This window comes from Phyllostomus discolor, chromosome 2, assembly GCF_004126475.2.
Source record: "Phyllostomus discolor isolate MPI-MPIP mPhyDis1 chromosome 2, mPhyDis1.pri.v3, whole genome shotgun sequence".
Lineage (NCBI taxonomy): Eukaryota > Metazoa > Chordata > Mammalia > Chiroptera > Phyllostomidae > Phyllostomus > Phyllostomus discolor.
The window spans coordinates 115,737,810-115,757,310 of NC_040904.2; the positions used below are offsets into that span (position 1 = coordinate 115,737,810).

The 19,501-nt window shown below is 38.7% G+C and overlaps 1 protein-coding gene across 8 annotated transcripts in view; it reads left to right on the forward strand.

Annotated features, from left to right (window-relative positions):
* The window catches only part of FRY (FRY microtubule binding protein), a 406,572-nt gene that overhangs the window by 328,310 nt on the left and 58,761 nt on the right, over positions 1–19,501 (forward strand). For all 8 annotated transcript variants that reach the window (XM_036018382.1, XM_036018387.1, XM_036018381.1 and 5 more), the window contains 6 exons: positions 6,247–6,447; positions 7,405–7,566; positions 10,201–10,367; positions 11,544–11,733; positions 16,417–16,566; positions 17,625–17,723. In XM_036018382.1, coding sequence (XP_035874275.1) covers positions 6,247–6,447; positions 7,405–7,566; positions 10,201–10,367; positions 11,544–11,733; positions 16,417–16,566; positions 17,625–17,723 — 969 coding nt within the window. The remainder of the gene's footprint in view (positions 1–6,246; positions 6,448–7,404; positions 7,567–10,200; positions 10,368–11,543; positions 11,734–16,416; positions 16,567–17,624; positions 17,724–19,501) is intronic.

The following is a 19,501-nucleotide window of genomic DNA, read 5'->3' on the forward strand; positions in this document are numbered from 1 at the left end:
CATCGCTACTCAACCCAGTTGGTGCCTCACCCAACTTGCATGCCAACCAGGGCTATTTCAGTGGCTGAGAGTTACAGGTAGCCAGCAGGTGGTAGCATGTCTTGGGGTGCCTTGGATCTTTTACTGACCTCCCTCAGGCCCTATATTTTTGGCACTGGTCTTGGTTTGCAGTGTGACCACTCCCATGCAAATCCAAGCCCAGCATGGGCAGCTATCAACCAAGGATCTCCATGTAGCTCCCAACAGATAGCCCAGGCCTATAACAAGCAGTGTCTGACATTGGCCTGTACTAGAGCCCCTCCCAAGAGGCTCCAGAACCAACACACACAGTGGCCAGCCATAGACCACAACAGAGAACCACCTGATTAACTTCATAAGCAGCACACACAAAGGGAGATCTCAGCAGGCATCAAACCTTGCTAGAGCAAACCCTACTCTGTGGGGACAGCCACAGCACAGAATGACTAATCATGACTAGAATCAGTCATGACTAATCATCAGGTCAGCCAGCCTGAGGTTCAAATCCATCCACTAACATGCCAACATCAATTAAGACTCAACTACAACAGCAGGGCACACACAACCCACACAAGGACAATCCTGGAACTATGCTCAAGTGACCAGAGAGACCATGCCACTGGGCCCCACAGGACACTTACTATATAAGGCCACCCTCCCAAGACTGAACATATAGCATATCTACCTAATAAAGAGAAATAAACACTGAGAGGTAGCCAAATCTGGGACACAAAGAAAGATGTCTGAAGTGAAAGAACAGTAGAAATCTCTAGGGGAACAAAAAAAGAACTAAATCAAATGGAGACAAGCAATCTATTAGATACAGAGTTTAAAACACTGGTCACAAGGATGCACAAGGAACTTAGGGGAAGAATGAACTCATAGAGAACTTCAACAAAGAAATAATAAGCATAAAAAGGACATAGAAACTATAAAAAAGAACCACCCAAAAATGAAGAATGCACTATAAGGAATCAACAGTGATTAGATGAAGCAGAGGATCAGATCAGCTATTTGGAACACAAGGTAGCAGAAAACACCAAATGAGAACAGGAAAAAGAAATTGTTAAATGAAGATAGGTTACGGGACCCCTGGAACAACATCAAGCATAATAATACCTGTATCACATGGATAACAGAAGGAGAAGAGAGAGAAAAATAGATTCAGAACCTATTTGAAGAAATAATGACTGAGCCCTATGCCAAGGTTACAAGTTCAATCTTTAGTTAGGACACATACAAGAAGCAATCAGTGAATGCACAAATAAGTGGAACTACATATCAATGTTTCTTTCTCTCTCCCTCCCTCTCTCTCTCTCTCCCCTCCTCCTCCTACCCCTTCCCCCCTCTCTAAAATCAATAAGTGATTTTTTTTAAAAAAAAGAAGTCATGACTGAAAACTTCCCTAACTTAGTAAAGGAAAAACACATACATGTCCAGGAACTAAAGAGTCCCAAACAAGATGAACCCAAATAGTACCACTAAGACACATCATAATTAAAATGGCAGAGTTTAAAGACAAAGAATCTTAAAAGCAGCAAGAGGAAGCTGTTAGTTACCTACAAGGCAACTCCATAAAACTGTCAGCTGATTTCTCAACAGAAAATTTGCAGGCCACAAGGGAATAACACAAAATATTCAGAGTGATAAAAAGCAAGAACTTATAACCAAGACCAGTTTACTCAGCAAGGCTATCACTTAAAATTGAAGCAGAGATAAAGAGCTTCCAAAAAAAAAAAAAAACTACAGGCGTTCATCACCACCAAACCAGTATTACAAAAAAACATTGAAGGGACTTCTTTAAGAAGAAAAAGACAAAAAAAAAAAAAAAAAACAGCAACAAAATGTGAAAAATAAAATGGCAAAAACTACCTATCAATTATCACTTTAAATGTAAATAGCTTAAATGGTCCAATCAAAAGACATAGGGTAGCTGAATGGATAAGAAAACAAGATATATATATGCTATCTACAAGAAACCCACTTCAAATTGAAAGACACAGACTGAAGCTGAAGAGATGCAAAAAAGATATTTCATGCAAATGGAAACAAAAAGAAGCTGGGGTATCGATACTTATACCGACAAAATAGATTTTAAAATAAATGATATAATAAGAGACAAAGAAGGACATTACATAATAATAAAGAGACCAATCCAACAAAAGGATATAACCCTTGTAAACATCTATGCACCCAAAATAGAAGCACCTACATATATAAAGTAAATATTGATATACATAAAGGGAGAAATCAACAGTAAAAAGTCATAGTATGGAACTTCAACACCCCATTGACATCAATGGATATGTCTTCCACACAGAAAGTCAACCAGAAAACAGTGACCTTAAATAGGACCAAGTGGATTTCAGCCCAAAGAAGCAGAAAACACATTCTTTTCAAGTGCACATAGGAAATTTTTCAGGATAGAACACATAGCAATTCTTGATAAGTTTAGGAAGATTGAATCTTATCAAGCATCTTCTTTGACCACAATGGTATGAAACTAGAAATCAATTAAAAGAAAAAAAAACTAAAAAACACATAAACACATGGAGACTAATTAATATTTTACTAAACAATGAATGGGTTAACAATGAGAACAGTAAAGATATCAAAAGGACCTTGAGACAAATGAAAATAAAAAGACAACCCAAAATCTACAGTGAAAGCCACCCTAACAGGGAAATTTATGGTGATATAGGCATACCTCAAGAAACAAGAAAATCTCAAACAATCTAACCTTACTACTGAAGGAAACAGGAGAAAAAAAAAAAAAACCCAAAGGGAGTAGAAGGAAGGAAATAATAAAGATCAGAGTGGAAATGAAATAGGATCTAAGAAAACAATAGAAAAATCAATGAAAATAAAAGCTGGTTCTTTGAAAAAATAAACAAGACTAATAAACATTTAACCAGAATTATTGAGAAAAAGAGAGACATGAATAAATTAAAGCAGAAATGAAAGAGGGAAAGTGGCAACTAACACCACAGAAATACAAAGGATTATAAGAAAATGCTAAGAACAATTATATACGAACAAATTGGACAATCTGGAAAAAAATGGATTAAGTTCCTAGAAACATGCAATCTTCCAGACTAAATCAAGAAAAAAAATCTGAACAGACTGATTACTTCCAAAGAAATTGAATAAGTAATCAAAAAACACCCAACAAAAGTCCCAGACCAGAAGTCTTTTTACCAAAAAAGGTGAATTTTACCAAACACTCAAAAAACAATGAACACCTATCCTCAAACTATTCCAAAAAATATTAAGAGAAGTCTCCCAAGTCATTTTACAAGGCCACCATTATCCTTATTTCAAAACCAGACAAAAACATTTTTAACATTATAGGGAAATATCTCTGATCAACATACATGCAAAAATCCTCAGCAAAATATTAACAAAACAAATGCATCAGTTGAAAAGATCATATACCATGATCAAGTGGAATTTATTCCTGGGATGCAAGGATGGTTCAGTATCTGCAAACCAGTTAACATTATACACCACATAACCACGAATGAAGGAGAAAAATCATATCATTATATCAATAGATTCAGTAGAAGCATTTGGCAAAATCTAGGAATGATTTATCATGAATACTGTCTGCAAAGTGGGAATAGAGGGAACATACCTCAACATAATAAAGGGCATATATAATAAACCTACAGTTAACATACTAAACAGGAATAAGCTAAAAATGCTTTTCATAAGATCAGACAAGGATGCTCAGTTTCACCACTTTTATTCAACATAGTACTGGAAATCCTAGCCACAGCAATCAGACATAAAAAAGAAGTAAAAGGCATCCAGATTGGAAAGGAGGAAGTAAAATTGTCATTATATGCAGACATCATGATTCCTATCATAAATTCATAAATTCAGTAAAGCAGCAGGATACAAAATTAATATTCAGAAATTGGTTGCATTTTTACTATGAGAAAGAGAAATTAAGAAGATAATTTCATTTGCAATTGCATCAAAAAGAATAAAATACTTAGAAAAACATTTAGCCAGGGAGGTAAAACACCAGTACTCAGAAGACTATAAGACATTGTAGAAATAAATTGAAGAAGATACAAATAAATGGGAGCATTTGCCATGCTCATGGATAGGAAGAATTAACATCATTAAAATGTCCATATTACCCAACACAATCTATAGATGCAATACAATCCCTTTCAAAATGCCAATGACATTTTTCACAGAACTAGAACAAATAAACCCACACCTACATGGTCAATTGATATATAGCAAAGGAGGCAAGAATATACAATGGGTTAAAGACTGTGTTCAAATAATGCTGTTGGGGAATTTGGACAGATACGTGCAGAAAAATGAAACTAGACTATATTCTTACACCATACAAGACTGAGCTCATTATGGATTTAAGATTTAAATATAAGACTCAAAACTGTAAAACTTTTAGAAGTAAACATTGGCAATAGTTCTGACATTTCTCTTAGTAATATTTTTCTATATATCACCTTGGACAAGGGAAAACAAAGGGCAAAATAAACAAATGGGACTACATCAAACTAAATTTTTTTGCATAGCGAAGGAAACCATCAACAAAACAAAAAGACAGCCTACTGAATGGGAGAGGATATCTGTTGAAAAAAAAATCCAATAAGGGGTTTATATCTGAAATTTGTGAAGAACTCATACAATTTTAACATCAAAAAAAATCCAATTACAAAATGGGACTAATCAGAGAGATGTATATTAAAACCACAGTGAGATATCACCTCACACCTGTCAGAATGACTATTATCAATAAATCAACAAATAGCAAGTGTTGTTGAGAATGTGGACAAAGGGTACCCTTGTGCACTGTTGCTAGGATAGCAAATTGGTATATACACTATGGAAAACTAGATGGAGTTTTCTCAAAAATTTAAAAATAGAACTACCTTATGACCCAGCAGTTTCACTTCTGGGTATACATACAAAGTAATCCAAAACACTAATTTGAAAAGATACATGCACCCCTTTGTTTATTGCATTATAATTTCCAATAGCCAAGATATGAAAGCAACCCAAGTACCTATCAACAGACAAGTGAATAAAGAAGATGTGTTAACATATACACAATGGAATATTAGTCATAAAAAAGAATGAAATCTTATCATTTGCAACAACATAGATGGATTTAGTGGGTATTATACTGAGTAAAATAAGGCAGACACAGAGAGACAAATACCATATGATTTCACTTATATGTGGAATCTAAAGAACAAAATAAATGAACAAACAAAACAAACAGACCTATAAATACTGAGAAAAAAACTGAGGCTTCCTAGATGAGAGGGATGTTAGGAGGCTGGATGAAAAAGAGGAAGGAATTAAGAAGTTCAGATTGATAGTTACAAAATAGTCATAGGGATATAAAGTACAGCATAAAGAATACAGTCAATAGTATTTTAATAACTGTGGGTACCATAAATATTGTGGGTCTACTTTATAAAATGCACAATTGTCTTACTACTCTGCTATACAACTAAAACTAATATAAAATAATATTAAATATAAACTGTTATTGAAAAATATTAAGAAAGGATACAGGTGAACAATAATGCTTGGTATCAAGTCAGCCATTTCAGGTTCAGGAAAATAACTATTTTCTGTGTTGGGACAATTAATGATAATGATCCAAAAGCAAAAGCTGAGCCCTGCTGCTGGGACCTTTGCATAGTGCATGACTGGCTAGCTTTCCCAGCTGCTCTCCCATCTTTTTAACTCTGCATTTTCTCTGTGAAAATGATGGAATGTTTGCCTAGTGCTCTTCTCCTTCATACCCAGAGGAGGTGCAATATGCTAGAAGCATAGCTCCACTTTTGCTTCTTCTGAGAACAGCTCTAAACAAGGGTTGGGAGCACGTGTTTTTTGGACATGTTTTACTCTCAATGGTCTCTTTCTTACAGATTTTTAGAAACACAGATGATTTACAGAGTTTACCCAAAAACACTTTTAAAAAACATAATATTACGCACCACATTATATAAAAGTATGACCATGTCTACCTATGACAATATGCATGAAAGTGAAAACAACTTGCTTTTATTGCTTTTCCCATCATGTCACAAAAGGTTTGGTACCAAAGGACATGAGGGCTTGAGAGTTCATAACCCAAATATTTACTTCTAAGCCATGACTAATTGATTGTGTGAAGGTTATGTGAAAACAGTCAATTTGGATATGAAAAACCAGCTGATGGTGTGATTTCAGGGTGAGAGTATGGACAACTTCAACTGGGGTGTGCGCAGGCGTTCTTTGGACAGCCTGGACAAGTGTGACATGCAGCTTCTAGAGGAGAGACAGCTTTCTGGAAGTTCTCCCAGCCTAAGTAAAATGAACCATGAGGACTCTGATGAATCATCTGAGGAGGAGGACCTTACAACCAGCCAGATCCTGGAGCACTCAAACCTCGTAAGTACCAGCTCTCCCACTGCAGAAACTGGGAGGTTTGTTTTTGAGACTAAAACAGTAGCACAGTTTCCAACTGAGCTAAAGAAACTTCCAGAGTTGCTAAACTATACTCCGAACCATCTTGATGAGATCCCATCCATTTATTCTTTCCTTTATGTCCCTTGCTCTAAGGGATATATCAGTGAAAATATTGCTACATGAAATATCCGAGATTTTCCTGCCTATGTTCTCCTCTAGCACTTTTATGGTGTCACGGCTTATACTTAAGTCTTTTATCCACCTTCAATTTATTTTTGTGTGTGGTGTAAGTTGGTGCTTGAGTTTCATTTTTTTGCATGTAGCTGTCCAGATCTCCCAACACCATTTGTTGAAGAGGCTATTTTTACTCCATTTTATGCTTCTGCCTCCTGTGTCGAATATTAATTGACCATAGAGACTTGTGTTTATTTCTGGGTTCTCTATTTGTTCCAGTGGTCTATGTGTCTGTTCTTATGCCAGTACCAGGCTGTTTTGATTACCATGAAGTGGTGTCAAACTGAGTCACACTGGCCTCTTCTCTGTAAGTTGAAAATGGAAGCAAATGCCTGGGTATTTATTCTATTATTAATAGTTGCTGGATGCCATCAAATCTGTTAGGGCCTAGATTTTCCCAAAATAACTTTCATTATTCCAGGATCTTTTTTAAAATTCCTCAGACTTCTAAATTTTAGGAACTATGGCAGATGAACATTTTGATATGAGTATCTGAAAGTGTGGGTGTTTGTGTGTTAGGTGCTATGCCATCTCGCTCCAGGTTGCCAGCTCCCATGTCTAAGACCTGATAACAGTGAACTATATATACTAAACAAGACATATCAACCAACAATTAGTTCACACAATGGTCTGTACTCCTATGGAAAGAAGAATTAGAGTTTTAGCAAACATCACACTGAATTATTTTCTTTATTTTGTCAACAGATTATGAATCTCTCCCCTTCTGAGGAGGCCAATCCTGTGGAATTGCTCACTTCGGCCTGCGAAATGACACCAGCTGACCCTCATTCCTATAGCACCAGCATGGCTAGCTTCGACTCTTCTTTGCCCAATATGAATAATCTTCAGATTTCTGAGGGTTCCAAGGTGAAGAGATTTTGACAATTATGATTATAGTTTTCTTAAAGAAAAAGTCCTTCCAATTTTCTGAGAATTCTTAGGGGGTTGTAATTAGAAGGGGCTACTTTTATCTTTTTCTTTCTTTCTTTTTTGAAATAATTGAGTTTGTGCACCTGAGCCTATGTTTGGAGGGGTTTTTTCCCCTCATAACTTGAGCAGCCACCCTCTTGTTCATTTGATATGAGGTCTTTTTCAAATGAAACAGTCTGCATTTTCCATACAGCATGAACACAGCTGATTAATTAATGACAGAACAAATTGGTGCATGCCTGAGACTGCTGTGACTGGCAAACTGCTGTTTTTAGTCATGACTTTCATAAAACAATATGCTGTTGAAGTGTGGGTGCATGTATGTATTGCAGGACATTTTTTCCTATGTAGGAACCAATTATACAATTTGTACATTGATTCAGTCCTCGCCTTTTGGCGTACTGTCAGAATTTTCAGTACCAGTCACAGTATTACAAACAAAGCAGATTCGCACAAAACAGTCCTAGCCAGGCTCTCTGAGGAGAAAAGTAAGTAACTGATGCAATCTTCTTATTTAAAAGTTCAGCTTAAAAGAAAAACCTAATGATATGTATTTCATTTAAAGCTTATTTTATCAAAATTTCCAGAAAATATCCTCTCTGTAAAACTGTTCACTCCCACGGTGTTCATATACGTGTGCATCAGATTAGAATTTTGTTTTCTTACACTAAATATACCAAAACAACCTATTCCTATTAAGATAAAATTGTCTTTATCTTGATATTATGCTAAGTTTGAAAGAAAAAATAAAATATAAAAAAATATAAAAGTACATTCCCTCTGATACTTCTAATGGGAAAAAAATGTAATAATGGAAAAACAGCAATATTTTGGATTCTTTTATAGTAATATTTCAGATTCTTTTCTAGATCTGAAATCTAGAAAAATCTTATGTACTTTAAACTAAGAGAAACCAACCAAAATACATCACCTAAAAATATTGAAGCTTAAAGCAAAATTATTTTTAAGATTTTCCCATTGCAAAGGAACTCTGATCAAGGATTCTTAGTGTTAGTAGAGTCCTTTTTCAGCCAGAAAGGAAACTTACCTGAGATTAAAGCACCACCATCCTAAAATTAAGAAATTAAATTTCATGGAAATGACTTCATGCTTCTCAGTCTTGAAATAGGCATTTTCTCAGTTTTTCTATTTTGAATGCTCAGTTATATAGATTGCTCATAGAAAGCTCTGCCTGAGTAATAATATTTTTATGGGCTCGCAGAAATCATCTAATTCTATCAAGAAAAGATTGAGTTTAATTTCTGAAAAGCTATCTCTGTCTCAACATAACTTGGGTTTTTGCAATGTTTGATATATCTGTGATGTTACAAAAAGAAAATAAAAGATATTTTTATAAGAACTCAGCCATTCCATAATAGTGTATGTACACTAATAACCCAGACCAGTGACCATGGCCAGTCTTGTGCAATTTTAAAAAGCAGGAAGAAACAGATGTGGATAAGCCTCCAACACCGAGTACATATGAGTAATTCTTTCAAAGATGTGAGATATGCTAACTCCCTAACACATCTTTAAACACTCCTGTTAATTCCCTTATTAATCTTCAATTCAGAATACTAAATGGGTGACAAGATGTCAACCATGATAATGCTTTAATTCATACACAGTTCTATTTTGCCTGCTTTTGTGATTGCTTTAAGAAAATGACTCACTGAAACAAGAACGTGTAATTTCTTCCTCTCCTCTTTTGGTCTGTTACCCAGTGATCTTTCTTTCTTTTGTAAAGAACAATCAATCTCCCCCTGGTCCCCCTGGCCCAGCTTCAAACCCAGCTTCTGTTTCCATGTGACTTGTTATGACTCCTTCCTGCCCCTCCCTGATCCTAGTTCTGCCTGTCCTGCAGCCCTTTCATTGTGCTGCTCATTCTGCATTTTACAGTAACAGGAAAGCGCCCCTCATATCTGTTATTTTCAAGGGATATTCCCAAGAAGACAGCATATACATCAATGGAACCTAGAGTATTTTTAGTGTGGAAAGACCTGGCAGTATGGTAGTTCAGTGACCACTATGGAGCACTCACACACACTGGACACATTTCTTGAGCAGCTACTATACTGTCACTGAGGGTTCTAAATTCTAGTTTCCATAGGTGAGGGGTTCTATGTTGGAGAGTCAGTTCTGGATAGGCTGAAGCTGTTCAGTGGAAAAACGTTCCGAATCCAGTGCTGTTGTTTCTAACCCCAGCTCCAGCCCTGATGAGACACTAGGCAAGGCCCTTCCCACATGGGGCATCATTTCCTTATCAAATGTGGGGCACTGTGGTCTTTCCAAGTTTAGCATTTGTATTCCATAATCATGGGTCAAATATGGTAAGCTCTTGAGAGCCTTTTTGGGAACTATTGTAGAGAAGACTGAAAAATAAAGAAATAACAGAACTTCAGATAATTTCTGAGTCTGCTTATAGAAATTGATGACATTATAGCTAGGAAACAAAGGCCCTCAACACCTGTCATTGTCAGGATTTCAGCCTCTTTTCCTTTGGTTGAACAGACTTTCCCATGCATTTTTATATTTTAGGTGGGGGATTCTTTTCTGTCTTCATTCTTCCAGGTTGAAGCTGTCCAGGAGGAGGAGGACACCACTGTACATGAAGATGATCTTTCTAGTTCCATCAATGAACTCCCAGCAACTTTCGAATGCAGCGATAGCTTTAGTCTGGATATGACTGAGGCAGAAGAAAAAGGCAACCAAGCTCTGGACCAATTCAATCTAGCAAGGTAGAGAAGAACTTGATGGAAATGCGTGGTGCCAGTGTGCATGGTCCATGGGAGTGCAATCACTCTGACTCAAATTGAATGTCACACTCACACTGCTGGAACCTCCTTACAAAGGAGTTCAAATTGACACATAACCTGGAAGGCTCCTAGCAGGTTGGAATCATCCATCCCCAGTGTAGGCCTACGTGGAACCAAAAAGGTACTCATGTAGGAGCTTGTAGAGCCACAGAATAACATATAAAGCTGCAATGGGGCCTGGGGACATGATCCAAGTCTTGTGAGCTTTGAAAATAAGCAAGATTGGCAAGCCTTGGAAATGAGAAGTTCTTTCCATTTTGAGTTAAAAGATCAGAACAAGAGGCTCTTTATAAGTTAAATACCTACTCTTTTTCGAGTGGGTGGCTTCCAGCCTTGTGGCTGATATTTCTGAGGCAAGTGAGATGTAGTATATAGTCAGAGAATTCAAACAGGAAAAAATTTAAATAGGAATAGAGATGTAAATAATAATGCAGTGTCTATAATAAATCAAAAACATTAATGCTACAGATTTACTTCAGGAGAAGAAAGTCAAAACCTTAAAATCACTTCTCTGAACATTGAAAATAAGAGCTAAGTAGCAAAGTTCCACTGTTACAGTGGCTGGTGTCCACTCAACAAATTGCTTATGGTAATGCCTAGAGAAGGATTTGCCTTTTAACTTTTGTTCTTATTCTTTCCTTTCTGTTTCTTTCTGCATTTCTCTTTCCTTTCCTCCCTCCACTTTTCTTCTGGGCATTTGTGCATATGCACTCATTAAGTAAAAGTTAAAAGATTCAAAATTTTTGTTTTCATTTTTCACAATGAAAAATACCAACCACTGAAAGGGCCAGAGCCCAGGAAGGAGCATTACTGTGTCTAGGGGAGTGGCCAGCTAGGCACATGAGAGAGTCACTGAGGGCTAAAAGATGTACCAAATCTATAGAAAGGAATCAGAAAATCTAGAGACGAGAATTCTGCTTTCTAAAATTAAAAAGAATCTCAGAGACCTTCAACTAAGCCAAGTTCCCAAAGCAAACCTCAAATGGAGGAGTGGGCAGAGTGGGCCCCTTGTGAGGCTGACTCGGGAGTAGCACTCAGACCATTCTGTAAGGGAAGAAGGACAGCACTTCTTGACACAGTCATTGTCATTTCTTCCAGCTTTGGAGAAGGTGACAGGAGAGTCTCTCCACCTCCCTCACCCTTCTTCTCGGCCATTCTGGCCGCCTTTCAGCCTGCGGCCTGTGACGATGCCGAGGAAGCCTGGCGCAGCCACATCAATCAGCTCATGTGCGACTCTGATGGCTCCTGTGCTGTGTACACATTTCACGTGTTCTCCTCCTTGTTTAAGGTATGGTGCTCACCTCAAGTCAGAATATTTGGGCTCTCGAGGGAGCCAGCAAGCTTCTCATTTAAGAAGGGATTGCTATTTAGTTCTGGGTTTATACTGTTTTCTTTTCCAAATATCTCTCTGAGTCCTCTGACTTCATCCTTTCTTCTGTTGAACCTGATCCACTCAAACTTCTCACACTGGCATTGTGAAGATGACCTCAAATGACTTAGGCTGTCATGACATCCCACTCACTCTGACATTCTGGCCTTTATTGGTGCCATGAATCCCAGGCCAATATGATATCAGGGCCATTACATGGAATCTTCCTCCAAGCATCTCTTCCACCTCTGCTAAGACCTCTCCTGCATCTTTTTTTCTTCATTATCTATGCTTTTCCTTTGTCTTTTATCCCCCCTATTAATTCTTTAAACATGCCAGCCATAGCTGTGTACCCTTGCTTAGTTCACTTAGCTGCTTCTGAACAGATGAAAGGTCATCTTCCGTGTCTTGTGTGTGAAGCACAGCCCATCTACTCCACAGTGTCCTTGTGCAAACTGGAACCCCCTTCCCTACCCCCAAATGGTTGCAGTACCAGATGTGGCCAGCAGGGGGGAGGCTGGCTTTCAGTCCCTCCAGCCTGGCACCCAAAGGTCTTGGATACACACAGCTCCGGTGCCTCTCCTGTGGACACCTTCAGATTCTACTGTTAGCCTCAAACACACTTAAAAACAATGCCTCAACTGCAGAGATGGCCAGAACTCAATTTCTGGTTGGTGCTGAAAAGTTTATTTTTATGCCTGCCTATCTCTGGTCTTGAAAATTGTTTTTCTCTGCCTTGCTCTGAACATTCACTCTCCAAATTTAATCAAATATTGGTGGGGGTTGGAGGCAGCCAAAGAAGAGGAAAAGTGCCTTGTTAGGAAGAAACTCTGAGGCCTTCAAGCATCATCAGAGTTAACTGGCCCTGTGTGCTATGTTTGAACGGTGACGTGGAAACATGTTATCATACAGTTAAAGAGATAACTAGTTTAAAAATATATGTAGAATATTGCTCCTTTTTTAATGCCAAGAAAATAATGACGATTATACACTAGCATTTCATTGTAGTTTACTTGGTGTAGTTAGATTATGGGTGTCTTTGGTTTTTTTCTTTCAAGTTTTTACTCTCCTATAATGAAAATGCTTTTCTTGCAGTATTTTCAGAGCAGCATTTTTCTAAACTTTACTTTTAAGAATGTATAAAACAGAACTTCCACTGATAATACAAGGGAAAAATGGAAAAGGACTGTGTGCTTCCAACTCTGAGTGGACGTGAATAATACATGGATAAGTGGACAGATATGTTAGAACCCTCCTGACCTTTTCCAGATATTGAGTTCTTTTACGTGTATCACAGACAGGGACAGTAACTTGGTTAGACTGAGAAGTGGGCCTACCCCCATTTCTACCTCCAGCCACCTTCAGGAAGAGCCGTGGCAGGAAGGAAAGGTAGGAAAATAGGAAAAAAAGAAATTGCCAGTATATAACAAGTGAAAATGAAAAAGCTGGGATTACCTGCCTTAAATAATTTCAAGGTCAGGAAGTTGTCATCTAGTTAACATAAAATCTATCTTTCAGCCTCAAGGCCCTCTTTGTGTCCCATTTTTGGAGAATTTTAGATCAATAGTGCTAAGAGCATGGTTTCTCACTGTTATTCAATTTACCCTTAGTGAAATCTATTAGAAGTTTAAGTGGACAAACTAAGGCTGTGTCTGAGATTAACTGGGGACTGAAAAGGCTGTCAGGCTTAAGACAGAAAACAAGTGGCTGCTGAAAGATAAAACTTCCAGAAACATTTTAACATTAAACCAGATTGAAATTTTAAAACAAACTACTAGAAAGCTACCATTTGAGATCAATTTCATTGGTAAGGATTCAAGAGCAAACTAATTATTTTTTAAGTTTTTAATTTATTTTTGGAGTAAGGGGAAGGGAGAAAGAAAGAGAGATACATCCAATGTGAGAGAGAAACGTTAATTAGTTGCCTCCTGCATGGCCCCAGCTGGGGCTTGGCCCACAGCCTAGGCATGTGCCCTGACTAGGAATTAAACCAGTGAACTTTTGGTTTGGAGGATGACACCCAACCCACTGAGCCACACCAGTCAGGACATAAAGTAATTTCTTTAGGTTGTTCTAAAGTCTACTTTTTAAAATAATGATTAATAATGCATATCTAAGTTTGGCTGTTGTAGTAACTTTTTTCTCTTACTACAGTATTCATGTTCAATTTTATGGTCCTGAGCAATACTTTCCCCTCTGCTCAGAGAAGTTATCTCTGCTCTTGTCCCTGGACTGTCCTCCCAATTACATGTAAACCCCTGGTGGATATCACTTCAGTGAGTGAAGCCTCCTTTACATTCCTCCCTTCCCCTGTCCCCTGGGCATGTAACAGTTCCTTAATTTGACTCCCCAGCAGCCGGCACTCTCACTAATAGGTACTCAGTAAATGTATGAAAAATGAACAGAAATTTTTCATGGAAATCTTAAATGTTCGGCTTCTGACTGAATGCCAATAGACAACAGATAGTCATATGAGCTGGGAGGTGGGAGTGGGCCCCAGCAGGCTCATTGGGTTTGGATTTTTTTTTCATCACTGTGTTAGATCAATCCCTATGGAGTTTATCTGCAATAATAATACAAATGTGTGTCTCCTGTTTTGTTTTAACTTAAATTTTCTTATTCTTTTTTTTTAAAGATTTTATTTATTTATTTTTAGGGAGGGGGGGAGAGAGAGAGAGAACGGGAGAGAGAGTGAGAGTGAGAGAGAGAGAGAGAGAGAGAGAGAGAGAAACATCAATGTGAGGTTGCTGGGGGTTATGGCCTGCAACCCAGGAATGTACCCTAGCTGGGAATCGAACCTGGGACACTTTGATTCCCAGCCCACGCTCAATCCACTGAGCTATGCCAGCCAGGGCTCCTCCTGTTTTGGCTTTAATATTTACATTTAGCCTTAAGAACTTTCTTAACTACTATCAAATACCATGTGATTAAGGGAAATAACAGTAGCAAAATAGGCACTAATAAATAATGCTAGAATTGAAATACATTTCAACATATAGTCTATTAATCTCTTGTCATATCCTCACCAAGTCTGTTAACTATTTTCAAACATTTTGAGTTTTGGAGGGAGCAGAGAGGAGGCAATTGCAAAAATAATTTGGTTTTCAAAGCAAGGAAATGTTTTCTAGTGATCCTGTATGGGCATCTTTCCAAGTGTCTCAGTTAATGTATTTCCTTCCTGCTGTTCCTGTGTTAGAATATTGTCATTGCATCACACAGTGCAACCAGATTATAGGGTGTGTTCATGTGGAAGTCAAGATGACAAAACTGAAATTATGTCCCTTAAATAGCACCTGCCTTTTTATGTGGTTCTAAAGTTCCCTGGCAGATCCAGCTTCTTGGTACAATAAACAATAAACCCAGATCTCACCTTGTCCTTGGTAAGATGGGGAGAACCCCGAACTGTTTGGGGAACCTGAATCCCACTCCTAGCTCTGCCATTCGACTAGCTGCTGTGATGCTAGACATGGCATCTCCTGTTCCTTTCTGCTTTAACATCCTGTCAGGTTCTGGGAGGGGAAGTTTGCATGGAAAATTAACATAACGCCATAAAGACAGATGTATGTTATGCATTACACCAAGATTCTCAGTTACATAATATGCAACATGGTTGGCATTTTCCTAGCATAACATATAAAGAATCTGCTGTTGTTTTGGGGACTTGTGAGTCTTCCCATAACAGGGCAGATTGGCTTTCTCTGGAGGAAAGTCTACAACTCAAAAGGTATGACCTCTCTTTTGGAGGTTGGTTCCTAGGACTGCAATTTGTTTTTGATTAAGTATTTTTATTCTTTTGGCTAAAGATATTGTGTGTTATACATTTGGAAGCTAAAAATATTGTCATTTGGGCACTGACACAGGCACAGTGAATCAGACTCTTCCTAATTATAATTTTTCCTCAGGCAATGCAAGAGGAACAGTAACTTTTCAGAAGTGGTACACATTTATGGGAGGACTTTGAGCATTGCAGTGAGGTTCACCCTTACTCTATCACTTACTACTAGTATGAGCTTCAGCAAGTGCCTTCACCTCTCTTAACCTCAGTTTTGTCACTTGGTTGTGAAAATTAATGAGTTCATGTGGACAGACCTATAGGGCAGAGTCAGATCAGACAGGCCCCCAGGGGAAATACTATTCTAGGTCCCAGGTAGCATTTACACTCTTTCATTCTCCAGAAGCTGAAATGGTACTATTTCAGCTTTGTCTCAGGGAGCTGTGCCCTTAGGAAACAGAAAGGAGTTCCAGCTTGTGATTTTTTTTTTGTCTCACCCACACTGATGTAACCTGGGTTACTCCTTGGTGATCGGACAGACAAACTAGGAGGACGCAGCTGCTGATCAACACTGGCCATCAGCACCAAGAAAAGCCACACTTGTTGGAAAGACTATATAAGCATCTGCATATTGGGAAGTGACATTTTAGGAAGAAACTTGGTCCGCACTGTATGATTATTTACTTCAGACAAACATTCACTTTACTCCCATCCCTCCCGGCCATATACACTGAGGACCTATGTTCAGTCAATATTTCTATAAAGATTTTTTTAAAAAATTCTAGCCCATATTTTAAAACTGTATAAGGGATAACTATTTTGCTTTCCAGAATATTCAGAAAAGGTTCTGCTTCCTGACTTGTGATGCAGCCAGTTACCTTGGAGACAACCTCCGGGGGATCGGGTCCAAGTTCGTCAGCTCCTCCCAGATGCTCACCTCCTGCTCCGAGTGTCCCACCCTTTTTGTGGATGCTGAGACCGTGAGTGTCCCAGTCTTGCTCTGATGGCCTGTGGCCTGCCCAGCTTCTGCTGTGGACAACAGGGAGGCTTGTTTGTATTGTGGTTTGAGCGATGCTGACATTGTTTGTGAGCAGTGCTGGTTGTGATGTGACTCCTAGAGGCTGGAGTCAGCACAGTAATGAAGGCAGGTCATTGAAGATCATCAGGAGAAAGCTCCACCTCTCTGGTGACTCTGACTTTGACAGCTACGAATATGGTGAGCTGGACCTGTAGAGCTGACCTCGCCTGTCCCCACAATGCCAGGTTGCCCACCCAGATGTGGCTGCAGAGGCAACATGTCATCATTTACCCCACTTGCCCTCTGGATGGATTCATCCACCCCAAGTGGCAAGCAATGAGTTTAAAGGATGATTAAAACAGTCCTTGGCTGACTTCTGAGTTGTGATTTACGGACATGACTCTAACCCTGCAAGATTGGCAAGCTCATCGAGGGTGTGGGGGGCAGGAGAGAGGGTTACCTTCCTGTACATCTCCAATGCATATCACAGAACCACCTTGTATGCTGGGTAATTACTGAGGTTTAAAACCAGTGAGGATGTGTTTTGATTTTAAAAGTCTCTGAGAAGTCATTCTTGCTAAATAGTTGATTGGTGGTTGCCTGTCTTGCAGCAAGGCATGCAATCTGAGAAGTCATTCTTTCTTAAATGACTTAAAGTACAGATTAAACACAAAATCAACCTATTTGGACATCTGTCTTCACACTATTGCAAGTATTACTGGGTTAATATACTAGCATTCATGCATGAAATGGACAGCCTATCTTAATGTGGGCTTCTGTAGGATACTTGCTGAGATTTGTCTGTCTGCACTGATATGAGAAAATGGATATTTTCTTAGGACATTTGGGCTAGCAAGCTAATATTCAGTGCAATTGTAGCAAAATTAAAAATCGCACAGCTTACAAAAATGAATGCCCTTCCCCATTCACTTCTAAGTATACTTCTCTTTTCTGTGTAGCCGTGCCTTGTCCAGGTATCTCTCTAGGTTGTTTTAATACAAATTATTTTCCTGTTTATAGCTCCTTTCTTGTGGACTTCTGGACAAGCTCAAGTTCAGTGTTTTAGAACTGCAAGAATATCTGGACACATACAACAACAGAAAAGAGGCCACTCTCTCAGTAAGCATTGTGTTGCTGTGTGTCTGCATTCCATTAAAACCAAGTGAACTAGCCACTGTGAGTTTTTGGGAAGGTTTCACATGAACCTAAGAGAGGTGCTTTGGGGAAAAGACCAACTTCATTTATTCCTCTGCTAGGGATTATAATTCCAATTCAGTGCTGGTAGAACTGTCAATGCTGTGGATTATATAAAAATGATAGCTACACAGGAAAGTTTTCAGCTTTCATTTTTAGCTCTATAATTTCCTGTGGGGGGGCTCCACCTGCACAGCCCCCCCATCCACCACGGATGAGAATAAGTCTATCAAGACATGATCTGCTTGGGGAGGAAAGGTGGCCGATCTCTCACAGGAGAAGGACCAAGAGCCTTTTCCTCAACGGCTTTTATTGGGTTCATTTACACAGGAATTCAGGTAAAGCTCTTTACTCATTGCCAGGAAGTAAGGATCAAATAACAAGGAACTCTGAGGGCCTATTTTGAGTCAGGGTCAGATAGCTAAAGAGCTGTAAAACTTTGAGGAACAAACTTACTTCTTCCTTGGACCCTTATTCAATTGAGAGCACTCTAAACAAAACAGGTTTCACAGGATTTTACATATTCTTTCTTAGGCCTGATCACCCGGGGAACCCGCCCTTTCCAGCACAGGGCTGCACCACCCTCTGTCATTGTTTCAGGCTTAGGTGGAGCAAGGGAAGTAAGGCAGCCAAGAGATTAGGAGATTTTCTCACAGACAATGAGGGGGTCCATTACCTCCTTTTGCTGTAGCCCCCAAAGTTCTTCCTTGTGGGCCTCCCACATGATCGTGCCTGTCTTAGGCCATTCCCCCCTTGGGGAATCTTACCCATCATTAACTAACTGACCAAGCATTGGGGGCCAGTTATGGATGAAGTAAAAGGAGCAGAAGCAGCACTCCTGCCAGGGAGATAAACTTTTGTCTCCTTGCTGGCTTACGGTCCAAGGTCGTTCTCTCAGCCTTAGCCTTGGTGGGGGTTACAGCTTCTGATACCAGGCAGGGCGGTTCCCAAAAATTTCCCTACCAAGAAATTGGACATAGTAGGTATCTGCTTCAAATATCACTTCATCAACGTTTATCTGTTCTCTGAGATTTTAAATTGTTAATTACTTCCTTCCAGTGCTAACTCACCCAAGACTAGTTTGAGATGGATTTCATTTCTCTTCTCCTCTTAACCATTCTTGGGACCTGTTCCTCTCTGGTCTCATTGCTTCTCTTAGCCTCCAATCCTGCTCTTTACTCTTTTCTTCTAGATTGTAGATCTAGATCTAGAATGTAAAATGCTAAAGGCAGAAGTGATCCAAATCCCCTGATTTCTGACAAATGATTACGTAGTATTTATGAAGCACTTCCTATAATAGTCCAGGCATTATAGAAAAAGCATGGATTTTGAAGTCAGATGAACTTGACTTCCAATCACTGCTTAGTTACATGAGGGTTAGGGACCTTGGATGAGTTACTGACCTTCTCTCACCTCAGACTGATCATCTACAAGATAGTGATAATTAATGTACCAAATTTTCATAAGAATAAATTTTTATATTATTCTTATAATAAGAATTGTTATAAGAATAATTTTAAATAGCTGTAGCAACTATCATTTTCTGAATTCTATGTATCCAGCAACCTGAAAAAAGTTATATTTTAAATTAAATCATTTAATGCTCACAACTATCCTGGGAGTTGCTATCACTATCCTCACTAGCTAAGAGGAAGAAGTATGGTATTGAAACCACAACACAATATTGCCATTAAGTATAAATA